Source organism: Electrophorus electricus, chromosome 4, assembly GCF_013358815.1.
Source record: "Electrophorus electricus isolate fEleEle1 chromosome 4, fEleEle1.pri, whole genome shotgun sequence".
NCBI lineage: Eukaryota > Metazoa > Chordata > Actinopteri > Gymnotiformes > Gymnotidae > Electrophorus > Electrophorus electricus.
Window position 1 is genome coordinate 31136566 of NC_049538.1, and position 25291 is coordinate 31161856.

Sequence of the window (25291 nt, forward strand, 5' to 3'; positions counted from 1 at the left end):
GTGGTTTTGTGGAGTGTGTGTACAGTTTTTCAGGCAAATGTGAGTTTTTATCTGCAGGTGTAAGGTTTTGAGAATAGTTTGTATGGTTAAGAACTTTGGGGTTTTGGGAAATATGTGTAATGCTCTGAAAAAATTATGTAACCATTCAGAAATGATTATAAATAAAGAGATGCATTTTGTTTTTATTATTATTTACTAACAAATTTCATTTACCTCTGAATGTTGCACATTTACGGCATTTAGCAGATGCTTGTCTAGAGTAACTTATAACACTACAATGTCTTTTAACAATTTGATGTCTAACACATAAATTAGGCTGTAATATTATGGTAACTAAAATATTATATATAACTGTGTATGGAGGACAATAACTTTTAATTGCAACAATGAAGAATAACTCCTGCCCCAGTGTTTTAGAAGATCTATTTCAGTACAGGTGTGTTTATACTGACTCTCTGTGTATCCTACACACTGCTCATCTTATCCGAGGTCCAATCTCGGCTCCATCTCTGGGCTCTTGTTGGTTGTCTAGGCCACAATGACAACGATTTGCCTGTGTTTCCAGGTGCTACCAGGGACGTGGGCTCGGCGCTGACGCGAATGTGTATGCGCCAGCGCAGCATAGAGGCCAAACTGCGACACTTCACCAAGTGAGTGACAAAGCCTGACTCGGGCATCGAGCTCCCACGACCCTTCGGTCAACGACGCTACGTTTTGCCTCTGTTGGTCATCTCTGAGAGCGAGGACCAATAGATGTTGAGCGTGCTTTCATTTTCATATCATTGTACTTTTCTACCACACCCAGTGCTCTTATGGACAAGCTAATCATGCCACTCCAAGACAAGGTAGAGGAATGGAAGAAAAGCACTGCTCTGCTAGACAAAGACCACGCCAAAGGTACGGCCAAAGCCAGCAACATGGTGGCTCAGTGGTGAAGGTACTGGACTAGAAATCAGAAGCTTGCCAGGGTTGCGTCCCTTAGCAAGGCCCTTAACCCTCAATTACTCAAGTTGTGTTCAGTCAGAATTGTAAGTTGTTTTGGGTAAATGCTAGTGATGGCTTTGTTTTTATCAAATATTAATTCTCTCTCTGTCTTCCACTCTTTCAGAGTACAAGCGATCTCGGCAGGAGATCAAGAAGAAGTCGTCCGACACTCTGAAGCTGCAGAAGAAGGCTAGGAAAGGTCTGACGCAACTCTTCTGAATCTGAATTAGTCTGAATCTGAAGCTGAATCAGTCTAAATCTGAATCTGAATCTGAATTTTAACCAATCTGAATCTGAATCAATCTGCAACTGAATCTCCTGCTCCCGTTTATCATCGCAACTGTCTCTCTGTTCTTTCGGTTGTTGGTTCGTGGGAACTGGTGTAGTCGACGTGCTGAGTATTACATCGTGATTATAGTCAGGGAGACTTCAGATCCTTTTCGCTGGTGTGAGGAATCAGGTTAAAAATCGAAATAAGGACGGGACAGAGAGCTACCTCTCAATATCGCAGACATTCTTCCTCTCAATAGTGCCATCTGGTGGAGGTATCATTCATCTTTAGTCCAGGGATTGATGGTAAAATATTGTTAGTGTGTTTTGAGCTTGTTTCTGTACTCAGATTAACTTGCTTCCGTTTGCTTGTGTCCTGCCTCACTTTTGCAACTGTTCTATCTCTTTCTCTCATGCTTCCTTGACCTGTGCACTTTAAACATTAGAACTTCCAGGTATGTATTAAACCGGTAGCATTTCACCTTACTGTATTTAGTTGAAGCCAGTAGACTCATTCATGTCCAGACATTTTGTGTGTATTGTAGAGTCCCTGAAAGACACTTTCAGGAAATGTCTCCAGTTCTTACCACCTTCCACCATTCAGAAACAGCATGCTTACGTTTCATCGAACGGCTCTGCTGCAGGGACTTGTGGGATCTTTTAAAGGCTGGTGCTGTGTGGGTCCATGGCTTCTCCTCAGTGTCCGAGTCTTTTGTGTGCGTTAGCGAAGGTGTTTCCCACGTGGGAGCTGAGAGTTCTGTGGTCAGCCTCATATTCTGTACCAAAATCTATTATCATCAGGTGTAGTGATCTCATGAGGAGCATCTGTGTCAGCATCCTTTCATCTGTTCTCATTTATCATGACCGTCGCCCACTCGGCAGGTCAAACTCTTTTGTGTAATGACTGTCATGATGAAATCGCGTTCCATGATAGGGTGATTATTATTTTTTCTCTTTTTTATCTCATCTGCTTTTATATCTCTCTGTATCTTTCTCTGTGTCTCTCGCTGTGTCTCTGTCTGTCTCTCTCTGTGTCTCTCTGTGGCTCTCTCTGTGTCTCTGTCTGTCTCTCTCTGTGTCTCTCTGTGTCTCTGTCTGTCTCTCTCTGTGTCTGTCTGTCTCTCTGTGTCTCTCTGTCACTGTCTATCTCTCTCTGTGTTTCTCTGTCTCTCTGTGTCTCTGTCTGTCTTTCTCTGTCTGTCTCTCTGTGTCTCTGTCTGTCTCTCTGTCTGTCTCTCTGTGTCTCTCTGTCACTGTCTATCTCTCTCTGTGTCTCTCTGTGTCTCCGTCTGTCTTTCTCTGTCTGTCTCTCTGTGTCTCTGTCTGTCTCTCTGTCTGTCTCGCTGTGTCTCTGTCTCTCTGTGTGTCTCTCTCTGTGTCTCTGTCTTTTTCTCTCTGTTTCTCAATCTGTCTCTCTCTGTGTGTCTCTCTCTGTGTCTCTGTCTGCCTCTCTCTGTCTTTTTCTGTCTGTCTCTCACCATCTGTCTGTCTCTCTCCATCTGCCTGTCTCTCTCTCAGGTCGGGGAGGGTTGCAGCCTCAGTTAGACAGTGCCAAGCAGGACGTGAGTGACATGTACCTGCTGATGGAGGAGACGGAGAAGCAGGCGGTGCGCCGAGCCCTCCTGGAAGAGAGGGGGCGCTACTGCACCTTCATCGGCTTCCTGCAGCCCGTGGTGGTAAGACTATAATGAGCATAACGAGTCTTTATGCTGCGTGAGTGCGTACAAGGCGTTGGAGGTGATTGTGTGCACTGTGGGTTCTCAGAATGGAGAGATCGCCATGCTGGGGGAGGTTACGCACCTCCAGGCCATTACTGATGACCTCACTGTGCTCGCCACAGACCCGCACAAGCTGCCAGACGCCAGTGAACAGGTGCTTCCTTAAACACACACTGCGAATGTGCACAGACGTACTATTCGTGTTGAGTCTGAGATCCCAAGCGCTTTATACAGAAACCAATAAATAAGCAAATAATGAAATAACAAATACCCACTAACATACATATAGGCCGGAATAAAAGAGGAAGTCTGGAGTGTTTTACACTGCTCGTAACGTAAGTGCTCACCTGCCAGGTGATCCTGGACCTGAAGTGTTCCGACTACAGCTGGTCCTACCAGGACTCCTCCCTCCTCACCCAGCAGTGCTGGTTCCAGGAAGAACAGCCTAAAACAGGTACACCACAATCCACAAGGTGGAATTAGCATTAGTCAGGTTGGGAAGAAACTACACCCTGTAAGAGACCATTCCAAAATGGCAGTTTACCAAACTGTTAACGAGTTTACTATTTGTTGTAGTTTGGTGCATCCACCACCAGGGGGTGCTCATCGCCTAGGCAGTGTCTCCTCGCATGATTCTGATTTAACTCCCAAGATGCCAACGTGCATTCCAAGCCTCCTTCTCCAATGCCCTCAGACATCACCAGTCAGGTGACTAACCAGCTCACGAGCTTACAGCCACATACAGGTTTGACTCTGACAGAGTTGACTTTAATGTCCACTGGACTGTGCACAACCAACTCCTCTCCCTCCACAGAAGTCTTCCAGCTCTGTGTCATCCGAGGCATCAGAGACGTACCAGATGGTCAGCGAGTGCAGCTCTCCCACGCCAGTAAGCACGGGGCCTCGTACGAGGCTCTAGTGTTCACTTCTCAGCGCCTCGCCCGTGACACCATTTCACTGCTCAATACATCCATCCACTAGTGTGGCACTTCTCCATCAGTTTCTGCATTTTCGCTGCTCTCAGTCCATCTGAGAGGCCTGCCTTCAGTGTTCACACATGTCCTGTATATCTGCTTGTGTATGACTTGCATGCAGTCTTGCTGAGCTCATTAAAAGCTATCCTTCATAAATATTCTCTCCATCTGACTGAATGTCGTTCCGTGTCCACAGTTTGGCTCCTTTGACACCTTCCATCCAGCTTACCCTTGTAACGACGCCACCAGATCTTTAATAGCTCCTGCCTCTGCATCCTGTAATTACCTCCCTGGGTCAAATTCCCCCTCACACACATCACTGCATTGGAAGGTTTGTTTTCATTTTGACCTGTTGATCAATTTTTATTTAGGTTCTTGTATTGCATTATGCTTTATACACATTATTCTTTGGTTCATTTTGGTTTGGTCTTTCCATTTAATTACTCATCCCTTTGGTACGGTTTAACCATCACAATTTGCTTTGGTCAGTCAAATCTTTTAACAGGACACTTTAATAACTGATGTCATGTCTACCCACTGATGCCGGGCTGCAGACGGGTTCATATGTGGTTTGGTTTCCATGTGTCCCTGTGTGTATTTCTGCAGCAGGACTGGGTCTAAAGGCCCTCTCTCTGAGCAGTCTGGGGCCCTTCTGCAGCACAGCAGCGACGCGACAGCATCCCCTAGTGGTGTGAGAGGGAATGGCGTGATGCGCCCTGAAGAGCCCTACAGGGCTAAAGCACTCCCTGCACATGTCACTGTGAAGGTGAACAGAAAAGAAAATTAAAGTACATTATGGAGTTTATTCAGGAAGCAGCATTTCTCACAAAAACAGAAAACATTGGTCAAAAGCCAGCAATCTGTTAAGAGCTGAATTAGTCTTAAATATCCAGCTGCTGTAGAATAAACCTGCTGTAGAATAAACCTGTAGAATAGCATCTGCAAATATAAAATATGGTGTCCCAGTTTCTCTCTCTCCCTCCCTCTCTGTTTCTCTCTCTCTTCCTCTCCTTTCCATAGCATGGGAAACCAATGGTGTCTGCAGCCAGTGAGCTGGCGATGGTTTTGACTCGTGGTCTGAGTCTGGAACAGCAGAAGAGCAGCTGTGACTCACTGCAGTACTCTAGTGGCTACAACACACAGACCACTACCCCGTCCTGCTCTGAGGATGCTATCCCCTATCATGGTAACACACACACACACACACACACACGCACACACACGCACACACGCACGCACGCTCGCTCGCACGCGCACACGCACACACGCACTTGCACACACGCGCGCATGCACGCACGCACACACACACACACACACATACACAGTCACTCACACACACACTCACGCACGCACGCTCACGCACACGCACACACACACACACACACACACACAATATTCTCTATCATAGGAAAATGAGACAGGGTTACACATATGACCAGAAATATTACAATTAATTTAGAATGATTTTAGAATGCCTTCTGAGGTGCCCCAGTTTTGGGTGAGTGTATGTACTGAGAGACTTGGCTAAACTGGTTACACGAGGCAAATCTTTCACTGTCATGGACCACAATCTATAGAACACATTACATTTACGTTTTACATTTACATTTACATTTTACATTTTACATTTACATTTTCAGCATTTAACAGTCTTAAATATTTGTCATACTTTGTGCAAAGTTGTGTAAAAATAGCCATGCTTTTATAACCCTATTTATATATTCTGTGTATACATGTATTATGGGTAACTGTTAAATCTCTCTGGATTAGACCATGTTTGTACAGTGTATGTGATGTTACATTCTTGGCTGTATATACAAATGTACATGAAACTGTGGGCAGGCTAGCCTTATATTCTTGTAAATCAGTTGATTGATTTACTGATTGATTGATTTGAACAGCAATATTCACCCATAAAACGTATCTATGAGTCAGGATTAACAGAGACTGGATTATGGAGACTGGATTAACAGAGACTGGATTAACAGAGTCAGGATTAACAGAGACTGGATTAACAGAGTCAGGATTAACAGAGACTGGATTAACAGAGACTGGATTAACAGAGTCAGGATTAACAGAGACTGGATTAACAGAGTCAGGATTAACAGAGTCAGGATTAACAGAGACTGGATTAACAGAGACAGGATTAACAGAGACTGGATTAACAGAGTCAGGATTAACAGAGACTGGATTAACAGAGACTGGATTAACAGAGTCAGGATTAACAGAGTCAGATTAACAGAGACTGGATTAACAGAGACAGGATTAACAGAGACTGATTAACAGAGTCAGGATTAACAGAGACTGGATTAACAGAGACAGGATTAACAGAGACTGGATTAACAGAGTCAGGATTAACAGAGACTGGATTAACAGAGACAGGATTAACAGAGACTGGATTAACAGAGTCAGGATTAACAGAGACTGGATTAACAGAGACTGGATTAACGCTCATAATTGCCCTTTCCCTCTGTCCGCAGGTTCTGACTATGATTCCTACTTCATGAATGGAGATGCAGACACCGATGCCCGTTCAGACTTTGACAAGTCCTGCACTGTACCTCGCAACAGCAATCTGGCCCAAAACTATCGACGTATGATCCAGACCAAGAGGCCAGCGAGTACAGCCGGCATTCCTGGAGGCCTGGCTGTCCAGGGGGTGACCAATGGCAGAGGCAGAGACAGAGGTGTCATTTCCTCCGGCACAGCCACAATCCGCCTAACGCCCTCCTCCAAGACCGATTGAGACGCACCCCGTCAACGTGGGTCCCATCCCCATCCGATCTCCCATCATCCCGGTTCGGACCCCCACTGCGCCGGCTTCCCCGAGCTTCCCCGCTGCCCCCCCACAGCACAACAGCAGCGAGGAGAGTCTGTACAGCGACGAATCGCTGGAGGTCCAGGACTACAAAGCCTCCCCCCAGCGCATGAGCCTGCCCAGTCAGGCGTGGGGCCCGGGCGCCGTGGCTCTCAGCTCAGAGGAGGACCAGCTTCTGGCTGCCAACCGCCACACCCTGGTGGAGAAGATCGGAGAACTGGTGGCGAGTGCTCGGGCGCTGGGCGACGGCCAATCCCCTTTCACTGCCAACACCCAGATCAGCCACCAGATGGCGCCACCACCGGCCCCGCCGCCGACTGCCGTGGAGGGTGAGGACATTCTGAAGACCATCCGCAGGGGGGTGCGTCTCAGGAAAACAGTGTGCAGTGACAGGTCTGCACCCAGGATTACACGGTAGCTGAACTGGGCTGTCTCCATGTCCGTGCAATTCATCTAGACTCTGCAGAGTGGGAACTGAATTGTTAAGGATTGTTCATGAATTGGTGCCTAGCAGTGAGAGGCCAGTATCAGTGTAATGTGATGAGTATGACCCGCTTCCTGTATGGACCATTATTGTTGTAGGGATGTTGACAAAACTGAAGCAGCATTTACTGGAAAGGCATAATATAATGGGACTTTTAACAGCTCGAGTGATGAAAGTATGTTTAATGTGCATATTTACATTCTAGTTACGTCAGTTTTGATTTGTAATTACTATGCTAATCATATGTTACTCAATTGTAACTGGGGTAAAGCTCATTTGACTAATTTCTCGTCTACCGTGTTAGCCAGTGTAAAAAACCAAAGTGTTTTGTTGTTGATTATAAAGCTGTTGCTTTAAGTACAAACAGCACCACAGTAGCCTGCCCTTGTTCAGAGGGGCCCATGTAAACAGAGCACATACTGCCCAATAAACCTGGCCTTGTGTCGCACAACGTCACGTGACTACTGATTATTGTCCTGAAAGCGCTCTGCTGAAAACACTAGACCAGAGTACCTGTGCTCAACTGAATAAAATGTCTGAACTTAAGGCGTCGTTAAACAACACAGATGCACGCATCACATTTGTGTGAAATCAATGTCCAATAGATAATTTTCAGTGTGAATAACTCTCTTAGGTCAGATTCGCGCAATTTATTTACTTACTGTTACTGTACGTATGTGCTGGGTATTTGATGGGAATAGCCTTTTCTTAGTTCAGGTTGGTCAGCAGAGGGCGCTAGAGTGCTTTCTCAGTGTGGCCAGGGCCGCGTGGTTGATTGTGACTTTATGCTAAACTCAAGCTGTCGTGGCTGTTTACATTTACATTTATGGAATTTATCTTTTATAAACACTTTTATCCAAAGCGACTTACAATTTTGACTGAGCACTACTTGAGTAATTGAGGGTTAAGGGTCTTGCTCAAGGGATGCAACCCTGGCAAGCTTCTGATTTCTAGTCCAGTACCTTCACCACTGAGCCACCATGTTGGTGGTGGGACTTGAACCAGCAACCTTCTGATTACTTGTCAAAATACTAGTCTTTCTTGAGTGATGTACAGTTAAAACATTTAGACACTACCATCCTAAACATGTTCATTTAGAATCAAACTGCTGGGTTAACATAATCGTACTGAAGAAACAGAGGCTTCAGTTCGGTTCAGATCTGAGTGATGAAATGCTGTTTTGCAGGCCAAACACACCGAGTCGTAAGTGCACTCGGGCCCATCGTGGCGATGAAGTGTCACTGGTGTCATAAGCTCCTGGAGGTTGTGAGGATGAGGAGCGTCATTCACTCACGCGCTGAGAGAGGGCCAGGGCGCTGTCCGCCAGGTCACGCGTTCGGCTCTCTCGACAGTCGCGCAGCGAAGTGGGCACGCGTGTCATTGTACGTGACGCACGCACTCGTCTGCCCGTCCGCGCTCGTCCGGTGCAAATGCAGGACATGACTGGCAAACGAGACAACCCTGGCGCGCGGTGGCTCCGCATGAAGGAGCCAGTACAAACCCTCACAGCGGAGGAACGAATGAGCGAATTATCCCCCGCGTGAAAATGGTGTCCTGTCGGTAGCGCGTCTGTGCCACGCGAGTGATATAAAGCACATTTGCTAGAGAAACAACACGCGTTGGTGTTAATGCGCTGCAGTCGCTCCTCCACTGTTTCCGCTTTTGTTCTAACTGAGCCAATGTGCGCGTCACGTGCATTTAGGAGTCAGTGGCCCGGCGCGCGGGCTCCTGGTGTGAAAATTATGCTGGTGTTCTTTTAAAGCAGCAGCGCCATTGACAGAAGGCTGCTGACGGATGTTTGTGCTTTCAATATTTAAGAGAGCCGTGATGAATTACTGCAGACAACAGCGCTGAGCACGCAGATCTGTCGCCCATCCGTACGGAGCCTCGCGCATCCTCTTTAGTCTGCGCCAGTCATGTTTTCCCGATGATTCACAATTGTTTCGTAGATGCATATATGTGTTTGTTTTTTAAAGTGTACTTCGTCGCGTGCAGATAGAGAGTATGAACGATTAACATCCCATCGCAGTCTGTGTTCAGACAGGTTCATACATTTGTTTTCATAAGCTACACTTATACAAAAATGCTGTTTGATTTAAAGTGAATTAACAAGAGCAAGATATGGATACCAATAACATGTTTAACGAAGACCGCAAGTCTCAGCGTAGTGTGTGTGTGTGTGTGTGTGTGTGTGTGTGTGTTATAGATTGCAATGATACAGCATTCTGCTACACTGTGTTTCATTAACATGACACAGATACTTTCAGGATTTTACAAGCATGTTGAATGATCTTAGAATGGCCATTTGGAGAATTCAGCTATGGCAGCTCTGTAGGGACCACAGGAGTCCACTCCAGAGGGGTATTATTTCAGAAGCACACGAGAATCAGGGAGAATCTCTGTCTCCTACTAAGTAATAATTCCTAAGCCTTATTGTTGCATTCCAGCACACCTTCTGAAATGAGGGAAAGTTGGTTAACCGAGTTGTGGATTGTTGAGGTATGTTTGTGAATTGGGCCGCTGTTGGTTTCCCGATCAAAGCCTATTTAAGAATTGTTTATCAGATGAATAGACAGACCAGTTTGGTGTGGTGGATATGTGATCTCTTTAAGTGACCAGTTTCCAGTCACCATGACTATAAACTTTTGGTGTTTCATGCAAAAATGGAGTCTGCATTTTGAACTTGTGGAGGTATGGGTTAATGCTAATTCTGTCACTCATTTCCAGATTTATATTAAAATGAAACTCCTGGATTATATTATTTATTCACCAGCTCAAGATTATGCATATTTTTTCTATCATGAATAAATACACATTTTGTGTGGGAATTCAGGTAAGACATACAGCACTGGGGCAGCTGTGATCGTATGGTAACTGTAGTGTTAGAAAATCCTAGCATTCCAAACCATACACTTATTATGCACGGCAAAATCAGATCATAATCAGATCATAATCAGAAACATAATCAAGTCATAATCAGATCATAATCAGTTCATAATCCGAGTCATAATCAGATCATAATCAGTTCATAATCAATTCATAATCAGATCATAATCAGATCCTCTTCCTCAAATTTCTATTACAAGTTATTGCTACTGAAGATCAGTCACCACTCCTGTTTGGTTCGTGTGGAGTAAAAGTAAATAAGCCTCTTCCCATCTCATCTGTCTTTATAACTACTTAACTTTTTTTGTTTTACAAAATTATGTATTATGAAAAAGTGTGGGTGATATGTGCTGTATGCTTCCTCCGGAGAAACTGATAGATATTTTGCCCTCTAAAACAGTCGCACATCAAACTAAATTGCCCATCAACAAGGAGAGTTAATTGCAAAATGCATTTATGTCATAGATGAAGGATATGCAGTGAAAAATATCCTCCAAAAGCTCATTACGCGCACCTTTCATTATTACAAACACAAACACGTAACCTTGAAGCCTTCAACCCCATCACACCATGCTAAACTCTCAAAACACGCAACAAGACCAGAGAAAAACACACTACTACATTATGATTTTTGCATGTGCTTGTCACGTCAAATCAAGACACCTTTCACAACAAACCCTTCCATCTTGTTTACATGTTCACACACCTTTAGAGAGAGAGAAGGACACATTTCCTCACACACACACACACACCCACCCATCTGCCCCCTCCCCCCTCTTGACATGAGCACGCAAGGCAGACCTACCTGTAGACAAGGCTGATGTGTCTCAGACATGGTGTCCTGCTGTCACAGCGAGCGCTGAGAGACACAGATGGCAGTTCTGGAGCAGCCCCGGCAATCCGGAGGGTCATCCTTCAGCCCACAGACAGGCTGACACACATCTCCCACTGACAACCTGCCAGTGGTGGGAGTGCTACCATATACTGGCCCTGGCAACCCCTCACCTGGCGGAGCTCAACCCACAACGGGCCTACCTGAGCACGAACCCGCGTCACTGTCAAACGTGCAGGCGGTTAAAGGTGAAGGATTTGCATTTTTACTGTACTCTCCATCTGCACATCTATATTTTAAGACAAAGATTTAATTACCTATGCAATGTTGTCAATGGGTGTGTCTTTAATGCAATCCTTTCAGAAAGAAAGAAAAAAATTAATTTCTATGGCGACATTATGGGCATGCAACGATATTCACTACAGCATGTAGCTTTCAAGTTCAAGTTTGGTTTATTTGTCACATACATAGTCATACACAGTATAACTCGCAGTGAAATGGTTTTTTAGGCTTTTGCCTAGAGATTGTGTGTGTGTGTGTGTGTGTGTGTGTGTGTGTGTGTGTGTGTGTGTGTGGCTCACTGTGCTGCATGTGAACTCTCCTTATAGTATTCATCAAGGCCATAAGACAATATAGTAAAACAGAATAATATAGTTATTAGGCGTAATCCATCACTCTACTTTGAAGGTCTGTGCAGAACTATGTGCCTTAGCCGTCTACATGCTCTTGGGTGCTGAGAGCGCAGAAGAACTGAAACTTTCAGGATTTCAGAGTTATTTGTGTGATTTATACACACAGAAGGCATCAGTATCTTCTGAACAATGAGGGTAAGGCATGCAGACTAGCATGTCTCATGCAGGTCTCATGCAGGTCTCATGCAGTTCTCATCATTATCAGCATGAAAAGATTTACACTCCTCAAGGCTCTTCTTTGCGAATTTGCATTATCAGTTCAAATCAAAATAAGAGTCCAAACATTTTCCTCTTCTGTTAGCAACAGTCAGCCCATCGTAACCTCTCCTATCGGCTCCCGCTAAGAGATTTGCGGTTGTCTTGCGCGAACCCGAGCTGCTGAAGGTGAGGCGTGTTGCTTTGACGCACTGCAAGAGCATGACGCTACAGAGCCTGACACTTGACTGGGGGAAAGGTCACCTGCTTGTCACAGATCAAACCAGAGGAGAGGACCTCTGGAATCATGAGCTGAGCGAGGGGCGGCGGGAGGCCAAACGGAGCCGTCACAACACCACTGATGGACACGTGGTTCCAACGCACACTGCTGTGAACTCTGGGAAGACAGCATCCTGCTGGCAGATGTCCCTTCTGGTTTCAGACGCGTAGTGACAGGTGTGTGCGCGGAGGAGAACAGGGGACGCTCCTCTAATGTCACCATCATACCTGCAGCTCTTCAGCGTGTACGTGGGACTTGGCATTGGTCATTACCACATAAATATGGTAAAAATTTGTAATTGAGCAGGTGGTTCATTCTTTGGCTGCTGGACATAAGAAAGCCAGTGCAAAAAAATAATCAAATGATTCAATGATTAAAATTCATGATACAAATTCAACTCATTTTACGTTTTGCAGTGTGCCTTACACACCAGTAATTACGCATTATCTTTTTGACTTCCACAATAAAGATGGATTAGTTTTTCCGCTGAGGGCGGAAATTGTCTCTCCATAAGCAGTTCAGACAGCACATAAAGTGTCTCTTTCCTTGCCAGTATTTGTGCTCCTCTTGGGTCGTTATCGATTACTGAATGGCTCGGGTTGATTCTCAGTCTCCAGCCCATTCCCGACTGAAATAGGGACAGTGGTCACGCTTCTCCCTGCACGCGTTTGTGCTCTTGTTTGAGCGCCGAGGAGAAGGGACTTTCATGTAGACCGAGGTGAGATTCTTTGGATGCTGAAAGCTGAATCAGTTTGTAATTTTAGGGTTTTGCCTGCCATACTTTCTGTTAATCGTGTATAGCAGTGCTTGTAATACTCCCTCCATCTTAATTCTGAGACTACTAATACACCATATGACCATAATATAACTAATATGACTTTGGTGTAGGTTGGGTGTGACCTGTTACTGTAAATGTTAAACGTAGAGGATCTGCATCTGAGTTTAACACTTACAGTAACATTATTTGCCATTCTTTAATTGGTAAATAATTAAAGAATGTAGTCTCTCTCTGGGTTAAAGGGCCCACCCCACATCTTAATTATTCTACACTAGCCACCTTAAAAGACACCAAAACACGTTAATAAAGAACAAAGCATTAAGAAATGCTGTGATGTAGTTAAAGGAAGCCAGAATTCCAGTCCGAATAGCTTTCATTAAATATTCAGGATCCTATTCAGTGTTTATTAACCGCTACACGTCCATCACAATCAAACCCACAAATTTTAGTCACAAGCATTTTTAGGCGTGCAAACTGTGTTTCTTTCCGTCTTAAACCCAAATAAACGTAAATAACATATTGTATGACATTGACATTGATGATCCCGGTGATTGCTGATCCACATTTAGGCATTTTTTAAAATGAGTTTTGTGAAATGATTTGAAATTGGTTAATGCCATACTCTCTAGCTAAGTTTGTTTATTCGCTTTGACTATTTCAATATTAAAGCGGTCAGCCCAGTTTTAATGTCTGCAATATCAAGTGTGCTGTTGCAACACAAAATGTGATGTGGGGAGTGTCCCGACAGTTGCACGCTCAGGCAAATCTCCACTGCAGACTTTTGAGTGGCGTGACAAGCTCGTGGCGCGTTCCGAGGCGTGACGGTCCCACCGAGTGCGTTTACAGTTCGGGCGCGTGAGTGCTGAACAAAGGAGCGCAGATCGGCGCGCGTCACCTGCGCGAGCTCGCCAGTGCAGCGCCAGCCCAGTGCTTGGTCTGGAATAAGGCTCGCGGTTGGAGAGGAGCAGACCACTTCATTCTGTCTGCAGGGCTCGCGAGAGGTTTGAAGTAGTATGCCCAGAAGGAAACAGCACACGCCGAAGCGCGCGGCAGGTAGGCTGTCGTCTGCTCCGTTCGCTGCAATGATTTTTCGCTTGATTGTGTATTTCCTCTTTAGATTTCTACGTTTGTGCTTAGAGATTCATGACTTGTTTGTTCATTTTACTCTGTTAAGTTTGAGTTTTTAAGGTAAGACAAATGAGGTATACATTTATACGCCTAGCCTTGCCTGCTGGTTGTAGGGGCCAGATCACACCTGCTGTGTACCTTTCCCCAGACCTTATTTATAATAACGTGTTTATAATAACATTATCAGACTCTCAATGATAGAACTTGGGAACTCTCTACTACCCTGAGAGGTGCGAGCACGGTCTCTGCGTGCTCTCAGCTCATTACTACGAATGGATCCGCTTATTTCGAGACTAACTCAGAAATAGCATAAGTAAAATTCCGAAATAGGGCAGACGTTGTCCTGTTATGACAAGTAAACCCTGATTGGTCTGGTTTATTTGCCGTAAACCATTTAAAGTTTCTAATGTTGTTTTAACGAATAACAGCCACTGTTATTTAAAGGAAACAGATCTGACAATAGGCTTGTGTCCTCTGTGTGTGTGTGTGTGTGCGTGCGTGCGTGCGTGTGTGTGTGTAAGTGTGTGCATGTGTATGAGTAAGTGTGTGTAATGTGGGGGGGTTAATGGAAGGGTATGGCTTGCTCCGTTAGACTGGCCTGTCAGAACAGCTTTGTCTCATGTTGGATTTAATTGTTATCCTCGTGACAGCCTCATCCATCAAAGGCCTTAATGGTCAATCAGCGCGAGGCCACGTGAGTGCTCTCGTTCTTTTCCCATATGCCTTTCGGGCTTTTATTGTGTCAGTGGTAATCTATACATTTTTATGGCTATCAGACAGCACCGGAAATTGGTTTATAAGTAGGACTGAAATGCTTTTATTATTTATTATAATTATAATTATAATTGATATTAGAATTTAAAAAAAATCATACTCAACTATAAAGGAAAAAAAATGACAAAGTACAATGATAAGGAATGGTGTTTGGCAGGTTTTAAGGTGTTCAGTAGGTGTTTGTTAGGTGTTTAGTAACCTAATGTTTGCATGTATCTGTTGCTGTCTTTCTCTGTTCCTTCCCTTTGTAAGTGCCTCCCCTCTCCTCCCCTCCCTTGGGGAGCCTTGTAAAAAGAAAAGTTATTTTACCAGCTTCGTTAGTGCACATATAATTAGCTGTAAATTTGATGGGTTCCTGACAGCTGTAATGGCTGGAGATGACAGGCAGTACACGCTGTCACCAAGTCAGATTAGGTTTTGGCTGCTTTGATGTAATAAACTTGATATTAGCCGCTATTGCTAGGCTTTGCTATTACTTTAACCTAATGTAGCACTTCAGGTGAAAAATTGGCTTTGGTACCTGTCTGGAATGTAGCCGCTCCAATGCTGTAAGAGTCGATACCTCCAGCTACTTTAAGCTACATGCGTGTGTGTTTAATCCACATTCAAAGTACCTTACAAGCCCTTTAAGCGCTGTGTGCTGTTTTTCCAGCCTTGTCTTTCATGGGTGATTAATGTGAGTTCATCAGACACAAATACAACGCTATTAAGGGCTAGTCTACCAAAATATTCCCCAGAAGGTCTGATCCAACTCCCACGCAAGCTGTGAGGCTGGAGTCCAGCCTGGCGGACCGTCTCCACGGGTAGGGTCAACACCTGTCAGGGAGCGAGACGCACGGGGGCTCAGCCGGGTAGGCAGCCCTCAGATGGGCGTGAGTGAGTGACGCACACGTGGCTTTTTGATGATGGAGGTGATGACATAGAGGGGTGGTTCTAGCAACCCACCATTTTGTATCACAAAGCGTGTCACATAACCAGACATGCCTGCAGTCATGGCCACCAGCCTCCACACCACTGGAAACCTGTTTATATATCCGCTCTGCTAAAATACCTTAAAACCAGAATTAAAGTGATGTATTCTACACACACAACCCAGTCAGACATTAAAGTTTGTGTTACTATTTTGGTGTGTCTAGTATTTTATGTAAGTATGTGCACAATTGCTGTTTCTGAAGGAGTAGAGACGATTGTTTTAATCCTTAGTTATAACATCATGAATATTCATCAGGCGTTCGTGCAATGAGTGATGTAGTAGGTCAGTTCACCTTGCGTCTGTAATGAATATGCGTAACGACCTGGCTTCCTGTGGTGACTGACGTGTGCGTTATACTTTTGAGCTCTGTCACACAGGACTGACTTCCGCCATGACAGCTCTGGCGTTGTGACATAATGGCAGGATGAGGAGAGGTGAACAGACTCCTCCCACCCGAATAGACTCCTCCCTCCCGAACAGAGCCCTCCCACCTGAACCTACAAGAGTTTTTAGACACTCTTTAGATGCCATTATGACAGGACAATAACAGGACAAAGAAAAATAGTCCCAAGTCATCAGAAAAAAATTTATATATATATATATATATATATATATATATATATATATAGCACCAATTAAACACACCTATTGTCTCATAGCCTTCTAAATGTCATTACACAAAAGCTTCATAATTGTGGACTGAGACTGACTTTGCTTCACTTTGATGACAATGGAGACATCAGTCTTCTCTTCTGCAGAAAAGGAATGTGTCTTCTTTCTCCAGGGAGGTGCTGTTTCATTTGGTCTCCATTTTTAGGAAAGTGAGTCAGTCTGTCCCTCCGGGGTCCAGAAACCAAACCCTAGTGGAGAAGATCAGCGCCATGCCAAACTGTCTATTGGTCTTTCAGCAGCGTCGTTAATCATGAATCCACCCTGTACTTCTGACACTCTGACACTCGTCATCTATCACACGCTTTTCCAGACACACAGGGCGGAGCGGAAGGAGAAGAGAAGTACCACAAAAGAGAGAGAGAGAAAGGAGCTTGTTAAAGGGAAAAATGGAAACGGTGCTGAGTAACACAGTCGGTTAAGTTTTAGCGGGCAGGGAGAGCAGTTCTGAAAATCCAGACGACAGCTCTGAGATTGTCGTGCGACAGCGAGACATGGGAGACCCTGCAAAAAAAGTCGGACCTTAATAGATATATATTACATGTTGATAGAGTGAAAGAGCAAGTGTGCAAGAGTGTGCGTGCATACGTGGGTATGCATGTGTGTGCGTGCATGCGTGCCTGTGTGCGTGTGTGTGTGTATTCATGCTCATATAAGCACGTGCTCATGCCTGTGCATTCCTGGCTCGGAGTGGCACGCATCACTCCAGCTTGGCTGGCCTCGGCGTGAACCCGCAGCTCTGACGGTTGCGCCTCTAAAGAAGGAGATTAATGGGATGTAGGAGGCTCACGGGGTCATTCATCACGGTGAATATTATTTAGACGGGCCATGTAAGCCTGTAACATGAGAGTCAGCGAGGCAGAGACTGAGCCTTAGATGTGTGCTTTATGATGGATGGCCTTTCTTTATCACGCTTTTTTACCAGACACCAGCTGTCTGCCGGGTGGTCAGTGCCGAGTTGTTTCTGGAGCCTCGTGTTTTTAGCCTAAACTAACTCCCTGCTGACACTGGGCCTGTGTCAGTGTGTGTGAACTCCATTTGGAGTGGGTGAGCTCATTAACAGAGTGTTACTTGGGGCCAAAGCTCTGCTTGACAGAAGCAGAGAGAGCTTTTTTCCTGTTTTTATGTTAATTTTTCCATTCGCCACCACTCACCTTTTCCCTGTAGAGAGGAATTATGATTGAAATCCATCTTGCAGAACCTTTTGTTGCCAGGCCATCATCTTAGCAGCTGCTGGCTTTGACTTGCACACAAACTCTGCCAGTCAGCCTTGGCAGCTCAGTCAGATCAGACGCACCGTTGTCAGGGGAGGAAAATGAATCAAAGGCATGCAGAGTGATAATTAGACATCCGTCCCTTGAAAGGGCATTTTGTGGCATGCAGAGTTTCTGCGCAGATGGAACTTTGTGTTTTTGACTTTACCGTAAATGGTCAGGTTGACGCGTTCCTCACCGAGGTAGACAGACACGGCAGAATAAAGAGCAATGGAAGTCTTTGTTTACCATCTACCAGGAATTGTTCTTTTCCGTTTGAATTGATATATTGTCCGTTGACACCTTGATTGCGATTTGGCTTCTCCAGGTGATAGGAGACTTGGGGGTAGGAGACTTAACTTTTTTTTTTACAGTAATCTCATTTTCTTGAAGACTTGCTGAGAAGCCAAGGCCCAGTGGAGGAGTTTGTCTACGTTTCACCTGTGGAAACAGAAACCCCAAGGCAGATTCCTGAGTGGGATTCGGACACGCCTGTCATCTAGTCATGACTCAAAAGACTGATTGTAATCTTACTGACTTGATATTCTGCTTGGATAAATCACTCCATTAGCATCACCTCGGGCACAAACAGTTTTCCAATTCATTCCCAGCCCAACTTATCATTCCAGCAGCATGGGACATAAATCCTTTCATCTTTAGAAAAGAATTGTGGGTAAAATGGGTCTTTCTGGCACTGAATTGAACCGTGTGTCCAGTAGTTGATTTGAATCGATGGAAAGCGCAGATTTGTAGGGTTGTACCTTAATCTAAGAATCTCACACTGACTGCACTCTGCATAATTTTTATTATATACTCCTTAATGTCACTACAAAGTCAGCTATATTGGGTGGATGTTGTAACCTCCACCTTCCTGCAAGTGGAGAGGAGTAAAATCTCCAGGGTGGTGTTTTGGGTGCGAGAGAAGCGGAGATTGGTGATTATTCAAATGATTTTGTGTGTCTTTATTTCCCTAATCCTTTGTGTTTCACACTATAAACCTTTTAGTCAGCAGGACTAATTGGCCACTACTAAGTGAATCCTTCTGCTTGGCTTTAAGTGTGATTCTTTTAGAAATGTGTGAGGCCCGATGACTTGGCATGTGAAACCAGACATAATAGTTGCATAAATCAAAAGAAATGGATGTCTGTAAATTCTCCCTTTTTTGTTAGAGCTCATTGCACACATCACATTTTATTAACTAAATAAATTACCTCGGTTGTCAATCAGACCTGTGAGAATAATTGCTTATGGTAGTTCGCTCTTGAGATGTATTAAAATTGCATTTAACTTCATAACGGACCCTTTTTCTGATTGCATTGTTCAGCAATTTTGATTATTTTTCAAAAGAGTTCATTCCTTTTTTCTTTACTTTCTTTCTGGACTTGAAATTATAAGTCTACCTTTGATATCAACATAACTTTTATCGTGCGATGAAAAATATTTATCATTAGATTTTTTATCCAAATGTAATCTGAGTTGCGTTTTTGAGTCTTGGGTGGTTGTTCTTTATCACAGTAAAAAAAAAATAAAAAATTGTGGGATCAAATACATTTGTCTGAGAAAAGAGCAATTTTGTGTTTGGAGTCCTCTGGGTGTCACTGTAATTGTCTTTGGGATATGAGGAGCCAAGAAAATGATAATGTCATTGTATTTACACCTGGTTCACCCACTATATGAGCCACGCTGGAACCCATGCCAAGTCAGGCAGTTTAAACGACATCTTTTGATCAGGGCTGTCGCAACTGATCAGAGAAGATTGGCAGGTAATGGATACCTAGTGACAGTCCAAATCTAGAGGGGGAATAAAACTGGCCTGCACCTGCCATTTACCCCGCAAAGCTCCAGTCCTGCAGGCGTCCTGGCTGACATGTAGTGAGACACTAAATGAGAGAAGCGCAGGCTCGCAAGATTGTATATTATCATTTGAAATGAGAGCTATTTGTGATTTAACACTCCCTGTCCTGTTAGATCTCGGACGTACAATCAGGACGAGACAGGGCGAGGGATTACGGGGACGTTTTGACACGTCTGAACTGGCTACACATTAGCGCCAAAATATCTGGCACGTCTAACAGAAAACAATCTGATGTAGGCAACTTGACCACAATGGTGCATACAAATCAAGAATGGATAGAAAGGGCAGAGAAGGGCAAGCTCATGTGGCTTCCAAAAGAGCGACTATCTCATGTGCGGAGACATAGTGGCAGCGTCGTGGGGGACAAGCAGAAGGACAGTCCGTCCCAGGGGACACTCGGCTGGTGGGCGCTAGAAACACTGGGGGAGGGGGTTTGCAGTGACCATGTCCTCTTAGATCGGTCAGACACCTCTCTCGCCTCAGGTCACCTGTCCAAGGTGAGCGGGCGTCAAGAGAGGTTCAGTGTGACTGCTGTCCCGTGTCTTTCCCGTTAACCTCTCAATATATCTGTCTGCATTTTCCTTTCCTGTCACCCTTTCACCTGGGCACAGGTGTGTTGGGCCGCAGACGTGGGGATGTGTGAGAAGGAAAAGCAGCTTCCTGCATATCTATTCTCCAAGTGGTTCATTGGGATAGAATAAGGCATATTCTCAGTAATAGTCTGCTTTGTGAACTTTACAGCTTTGTAGAGTTTGAAGTAAAACATTCAGTCTCAGTTTCTCAATAACCCTCTGTACATTGTTCAGAAATCAAAATTGATCGAAATTGAACCATATATATATATATATAATAGGAGAATAAATGGGTGATATATAAGTAAAAGTAAGAGATATTCTTACACAGGTACTATGCAATTTTTATATACTTTTTTTTTAATACATTTTTTTCAATGACTATTCAATTAATACATGAAATACTGTTAATTAATTGAGCTTGTGCAACATATGTCACATCCATGTCAGCCATCAACCATCCTCAGTGGACGATGGCGTCAATTATTGCCTAATGATGTGACTATTACACTGGTGTTAGAATTGCCCCTTTGAACCAGGTAGAAGTATCCTCATTGTTCTTTACAGAACCACTGCATAAGAAAACTACATACATCACAAAATAAAGAACTACCATACCTGAGTTTACTCATTTAAAAATGTGACTATGTGAACTTCTCTGATGTTTCTCTCTTCCTTTTTTAGTGTATGATGTTAAAGAGACAGTTCGACAAAATGAGGACAGAAGAGTTGACGAGAAGAAACCAATGGGTCATGATTACTTCAGGAGGGATGACGTCTCCCAAACATCAAAGACTGAGCAGTGCTCCTCTGCTGAGACTAACTACAATTCACACAATCATGAGCCAAATGAACCAATGTCAGATACTGAAAGCAGCCCAAACAAAAATACAGCTGAGCCTACAGAAGACAGTCTTGATGGAGAAACCGCAAAGTTCGTGTTTGGTTCAGATAGTCTGGAACAGATAAAAGCCATTTCTAAAAGTTTTCTCTCAAACTCCTGCTGGTCCTCACTGAGTTTGCATCCTCAGCCGTGTGTAGAGAAAACATCGGAGAACAGCAGTAGCAGTCCTGGGGACAGCTGCTACGATTGGCACCAGTCTGCAATTGCAAAAACCTTGCAACAGGTTTCTGAAAAACATCACCCAGCAACAGAGCCAAATCTTTTCAGCAGCGTTCAACTTTACCGCCAAAGTGCTAGACTCTACGGGTCCATCTTCACTGGCGCAAGCAAGTTCCACTGCAAAAGCTGTAGTGCATCGTATGATACTTTGGTCGATCTTACAGTTCACATGAACGACACGGGCCACTTTCGTGATGACAACCATGAGAAGGTAGGACAAGGTGCCAAGAGCTGGTCCAAACCACGCAAACGCTCCCTGCTGGAGATGGAGGGAAAGGAGGATGCCGAGAAGGTACTACGCTGCATGTACTGTGGACATTCCTTTGAGTCCTTGCAAGACCTCAGCGTTCACATGATCAAGACCAAACACTACCAGAACGTGCCTCTGAAAGAACCCGGAACAAGCATCACTGCTGCTAAGGTTATTTCCTCGTTTAGGAAGAGGGCACCCATGCAAGTAGACGTCACTAAATTTAATGCCACAGATCAGAAAAAACACTCTAAAGGGCCTCAGGTAAAGGATAATTTCTCCCATGTTTCTGGAATTACCAAAACAGACCAAAATATTGTGACCAAGTCTCATATTTTGAGATGTATGGAGTGTGGAAGTTCCTGTGAATCTTTACATCAGTTAACTGCCCACATTATGCTGACAGGTCACTTTGTCAGAGGCAAGAATTCTCTTCAAATAGCAGATGAAGCTAAAACTAAAACAACTGATGAGAAGTCCCGAACAGAGACAGATGGTCCATCTAAACCAACTGAAACCATCAAGTTGCCCCTAACCCATTGTTCCATTCAGAACAGTACACAGGAAGACAACCAAGAGAATGTCTCAATGAAAAAAGGAATTTGCAGAGAATCGGCAAATAAAAATGATGCAGAGGAGAGATACAATATATCCTCAAAATTTGATTACCTTACTGAGGAAGATTTAAAGGAGAGTCCAAAATTGAACCTTGACATCCTTAAGTCACTGGAAAAGACCGTTACGTCTGCCATTACCAAAGCGCAGAAGGGTACCCCAAGCTGGGGAGGATACCCAAGCATTCATGCTGCCTACCAGCTAGGGAAGAACACAAGGTCTTTCCTCTACAATTCAGCTCACCTTTCCTCTACAAAACAACTGGTACCTGGTATAGAGATTCAGTCCTCAGATAAAATGTTAATCTCGCAGTCTCCTCCACTTGGTGGTGCTTCAGCTGGAGGGAACCCGCATGCTGTGGAGGGACTGGGTAAGAAAGTGATGGAGGAGTTCGTTGAGGAACAGATGAAGGGCCCTGATGAGCAAGTTTCCCTACGAAGGCAGTTCATAAACTCTCCCTTTACAAGTGCTGACATGAAATCATCAGCATCCAGTTCGCCCACTTCAGCGAGATATGAAGCATCAGAGAGCAGAGATGTCAAGGTTGCTGATAATGGGAATAACACAGATGAGAGAAGTTCAAAAAAATGTGTAGAAGGTTTCAAAAAGGACCCCACCTCTATGCTAGCTTTGTATGACAATGTTGTAAATACTGTAAATACTATAAATACTGTAAATACTAACCCAGAACCAAAACAGCCCTTTGTTAGTCCAATAAATGCCCTCCAGACAGTAATGAATCTTCATCTAGGAAAAGTGGCTAAACCGGTGAGGTCAGCGCAGGACCCGATGACCATGCTCCTGAACATGAGCAGTAGTATCACAGAGAGAGCCATCATGGCAGTGCCTCCTCCAGACTCACCGCCACAGCCAGCGCATCCAGATGTCCATCACATTGACAAAGACCAACCAATAGATTTATCAAAGGGCAAAAAAAGGAGGTATTTTGCAACCACTTCTCAACAGCCACAAGGAAAGGTGTTGAACTCTTCTGCGCTTGGAATGACTAGGACGGATTTAACTGATATAATAATGTGCAGTCCTGTGAGTCCAGCATATGAGAGTGCCCTCTCGGATATATCGGACATGTTAAGGAATTTGTCAGACCCACTCGGTACCAAGGTCCAAGAGGTCAGATGTCCAAAGTCCAAACCAGCAGCACCTTCCCATAATGCTGTGCGGTCTGAGGTCGAAGGTGTCCTTGCTCCCAATGAGGGAGATGATGCATCCATGGTGCACAAACGTAAAGGCAGGCAGTCTCACTGGAACCTCCAGCACCTACTGATCCTGCAAGCCCAGTTCACATCCGGCCTCAGGCAGATATCTGGAGGAAAGTACGTCATATCAGACTTGAGCCCTCAGGAAAGGATGGTCATCTCGCGTGTTACTGGGCTTTCAATGACCACCATCAGCCACTGGCTCGCCAACGTGAAATACCAGCTGAGGCGGACGGGCAGAACCAAGTTTCTCAAATATGTGGACTCTGGCCACCCTGTTTTCTTCTGTAGTGAATGTGCCATGCAAATCCAGACACGTTCTACGTACCTCTGTCACCTCGAGTCGCATCTTGGGTTTAGGATGCGGGACTTGGCAAAGTTTTCTTGCAAAAACCTTAATAAAAAGGTTGTAAGAGATTCAAAGATTTTATCCCAAAAAACTTCCCTGTCTCCTTCCTCACATGGTGCAGGTCAGGAACAGTTATAGCCAGCACTGTAATATTAGATCTAAGGGTCATGGCTGACTTGGCATGACACAATGCATCTCATGTAGTCAGTAGTTAATAAAAACTGACATATACAGAATATAAATCTGTGTAATTTGCACAGGATGTGTATCATAGGTGGATTAAAAAATAGAAAAGTGTCTTGTAATGTAAAAAAATAAATCATAAATATAATCTGGTAAGAATTCTCTCTCACAATGCCTCTTCATGAAGCGATATTTAAATTTAATTCTGCTTTCATGTTCTCAAAATACGCAACATACTGTCTTAAAATAATATGTGTTCTTTTTTGCATTAATCTGTATGCATTTCTTGGCATTGATGGGTTTATACAGTTCAAATAGGCATGTACATTCATACAACGCTACCCTCATCATTCTAAAAATTGCCAAATGTGTCATACTTTTATTGAATTATTTTAGTGTGTATTTGTCCGTTAAATGTGCTGTAGTCTTTGTTTCTTCAGAAGGATTGTTTGGAGCTTCACATTCAACATTTGTTGATGTTGTCTGCTTTTGTTTTTGCAATACAGAATTTCTACAATCTGTCAGTAGTTTTTGTTATAAGCTTATTTGTATCTCCATAACTGAACATGGATTTTTTCCAGAATGTAAATATCTGATTTTTTCCAGAATGTAAATCCATTAAACAGCATGAAATTTATTTCAATAATGTAAAATGCAAAAAAAGTTAACTTTAGTAAAGTTACTGTAACAATAATATATCGATTTTTACTTTTTTCTATATTCTTTTTGACACCATAAAAATATTTCTTTTTTAGTTTAAAACCTCATAGTTATTTTTTAGCAGTGTGGTTTCACGTGAATCTGGTTCTATATGGAGACATAAATGCAGGAATACGTAATCATTTGGCTTCCATTATTCCTTCAGGTCAGCAAATTATGCAAATTATGTTACAATATTTACCATCAGACTCATCTAAATTATGTGGAGGAGCTTCTGTTTGATCTAGAGTTGTCTGAGATTATGCATGATTTATTACATCAAAATGATCATTTCTTAATACAGAATTTAGAAATAATTTAATACATTTATTATAAGTATTGGGCAATAATGATCATGCAAACCATTTATTATTTTAATGAGAATTACAATTATCTTAATTATTGTTAATTATTATAACACCTGTATCTCATTTCTGGCATTTTCTTGACATGAGTTAGATATGACTGGGTAATGTGACTTCCAACATGATGCCTTTGGTGAGAACTAGATGCTCTAGCCAAACTAATACCTACGTGGAAGCATTTATATCAGTGATGGTGATATGACTACGGAAGTAAGGGAGGGACGTCCTCTCAGCGTGGACAGCCCATGACAAGGACTCTGATTAACGAGGGAAGCGCTCTGACAATGTGACTAGCTTCAGTCTGATCGCACCCGCTTAAACAAGAACTCTGACAGATATGCAAATCAAAACGCAG

At 43.8% G+C, this 25291-nt stretch overlaps 2 protein-coding genes across 2 annotated transcripts in view; both read left to right on the forward strand.

The window, feature by feature from the left end:
- mtss1la (MTSS I-BAR domain containing 2a) overlaps positions 1 to 7704 on the forward strand; it is a 28687-nt gene extending 20983 nt beyond the window's left edge. Inside the window, 16 exon segments of the mRNA XM_035525658.1 lie at positions 566 to 650; positions 806 to 897; positions 1109 to 1183; positions 1701 to 1709; positions 2773 to 2930; positions 3019 to 3126; positions 3327 to 3371; positions 3373 to 3607; positions 3610 to 3680; positions 3787 to 3861; positions 4143 to 4277; positions 4553 to 4561; positions 4563 to 4712; positions 4967 to 5132; positions 6427 to 6685; positions 6687 to 7704. Of these exon segments, the coding sequence (XP_035381551.1) occupies positions 566 to 650; positions 806 to 897; positions 1109 to 1183; positions 1701 to 1709; positions 2773 to 2930; positions 3019 to 3126; positions 3327 to 3371; positions 3373 to 3607; positions 3610 to 3680; positions 3787 to 3861; positions 4143 to 4277; positions 4553 to 4561; positions 4563 to 4712; positions 4967 to 5132; positions 6427 to 6685; positions 6687 to 7182 (2168 nt within the window). The 3' untranslated portion in view covers positions 7183 to 7704.
- A 6197-nt stretch (positions 7705 to 13901) lies between these two features.
- On the forward strand, positions 13902 to 24493 carry tshz3a (teashirt zinc finger homeobox 3a). Its single transcript, XM_027024149.2, has 2 exons — positions 13902 to 13964; positions 20820 to 24493. The coding sequence occupies exons 1-2, from the start codon at positions 13925 to 13927 to the stop codon at positions 23825 to 23827; spliced, it is 3048 nt and encodes a 1015-aa protein (XP_026879950.2). The 5' UTR covers positions 13902 to 13924; the 3' UTR covers positions 23828 to 24493.
- Positions 24494 to 25291: the final 798 nt, after the last annotated feature.

Excerpts from the sequence above, each read along its gene's own strand:
- tshz3a (XM_027024149.2), top strand. The coding sequence starts at position 13,925 with ATGCCCAGAAGGAAACAGCACACGCCGAAGCGCGCGGCAG. Across the intron at positions 13,965-20,819 it reads CACGCCGAAGCGCGCGGCAG|TGTATGATGTTAAAGAGACA; the intron begins GTAGGCTGTCGT and ends TTCCTTTTTTAG.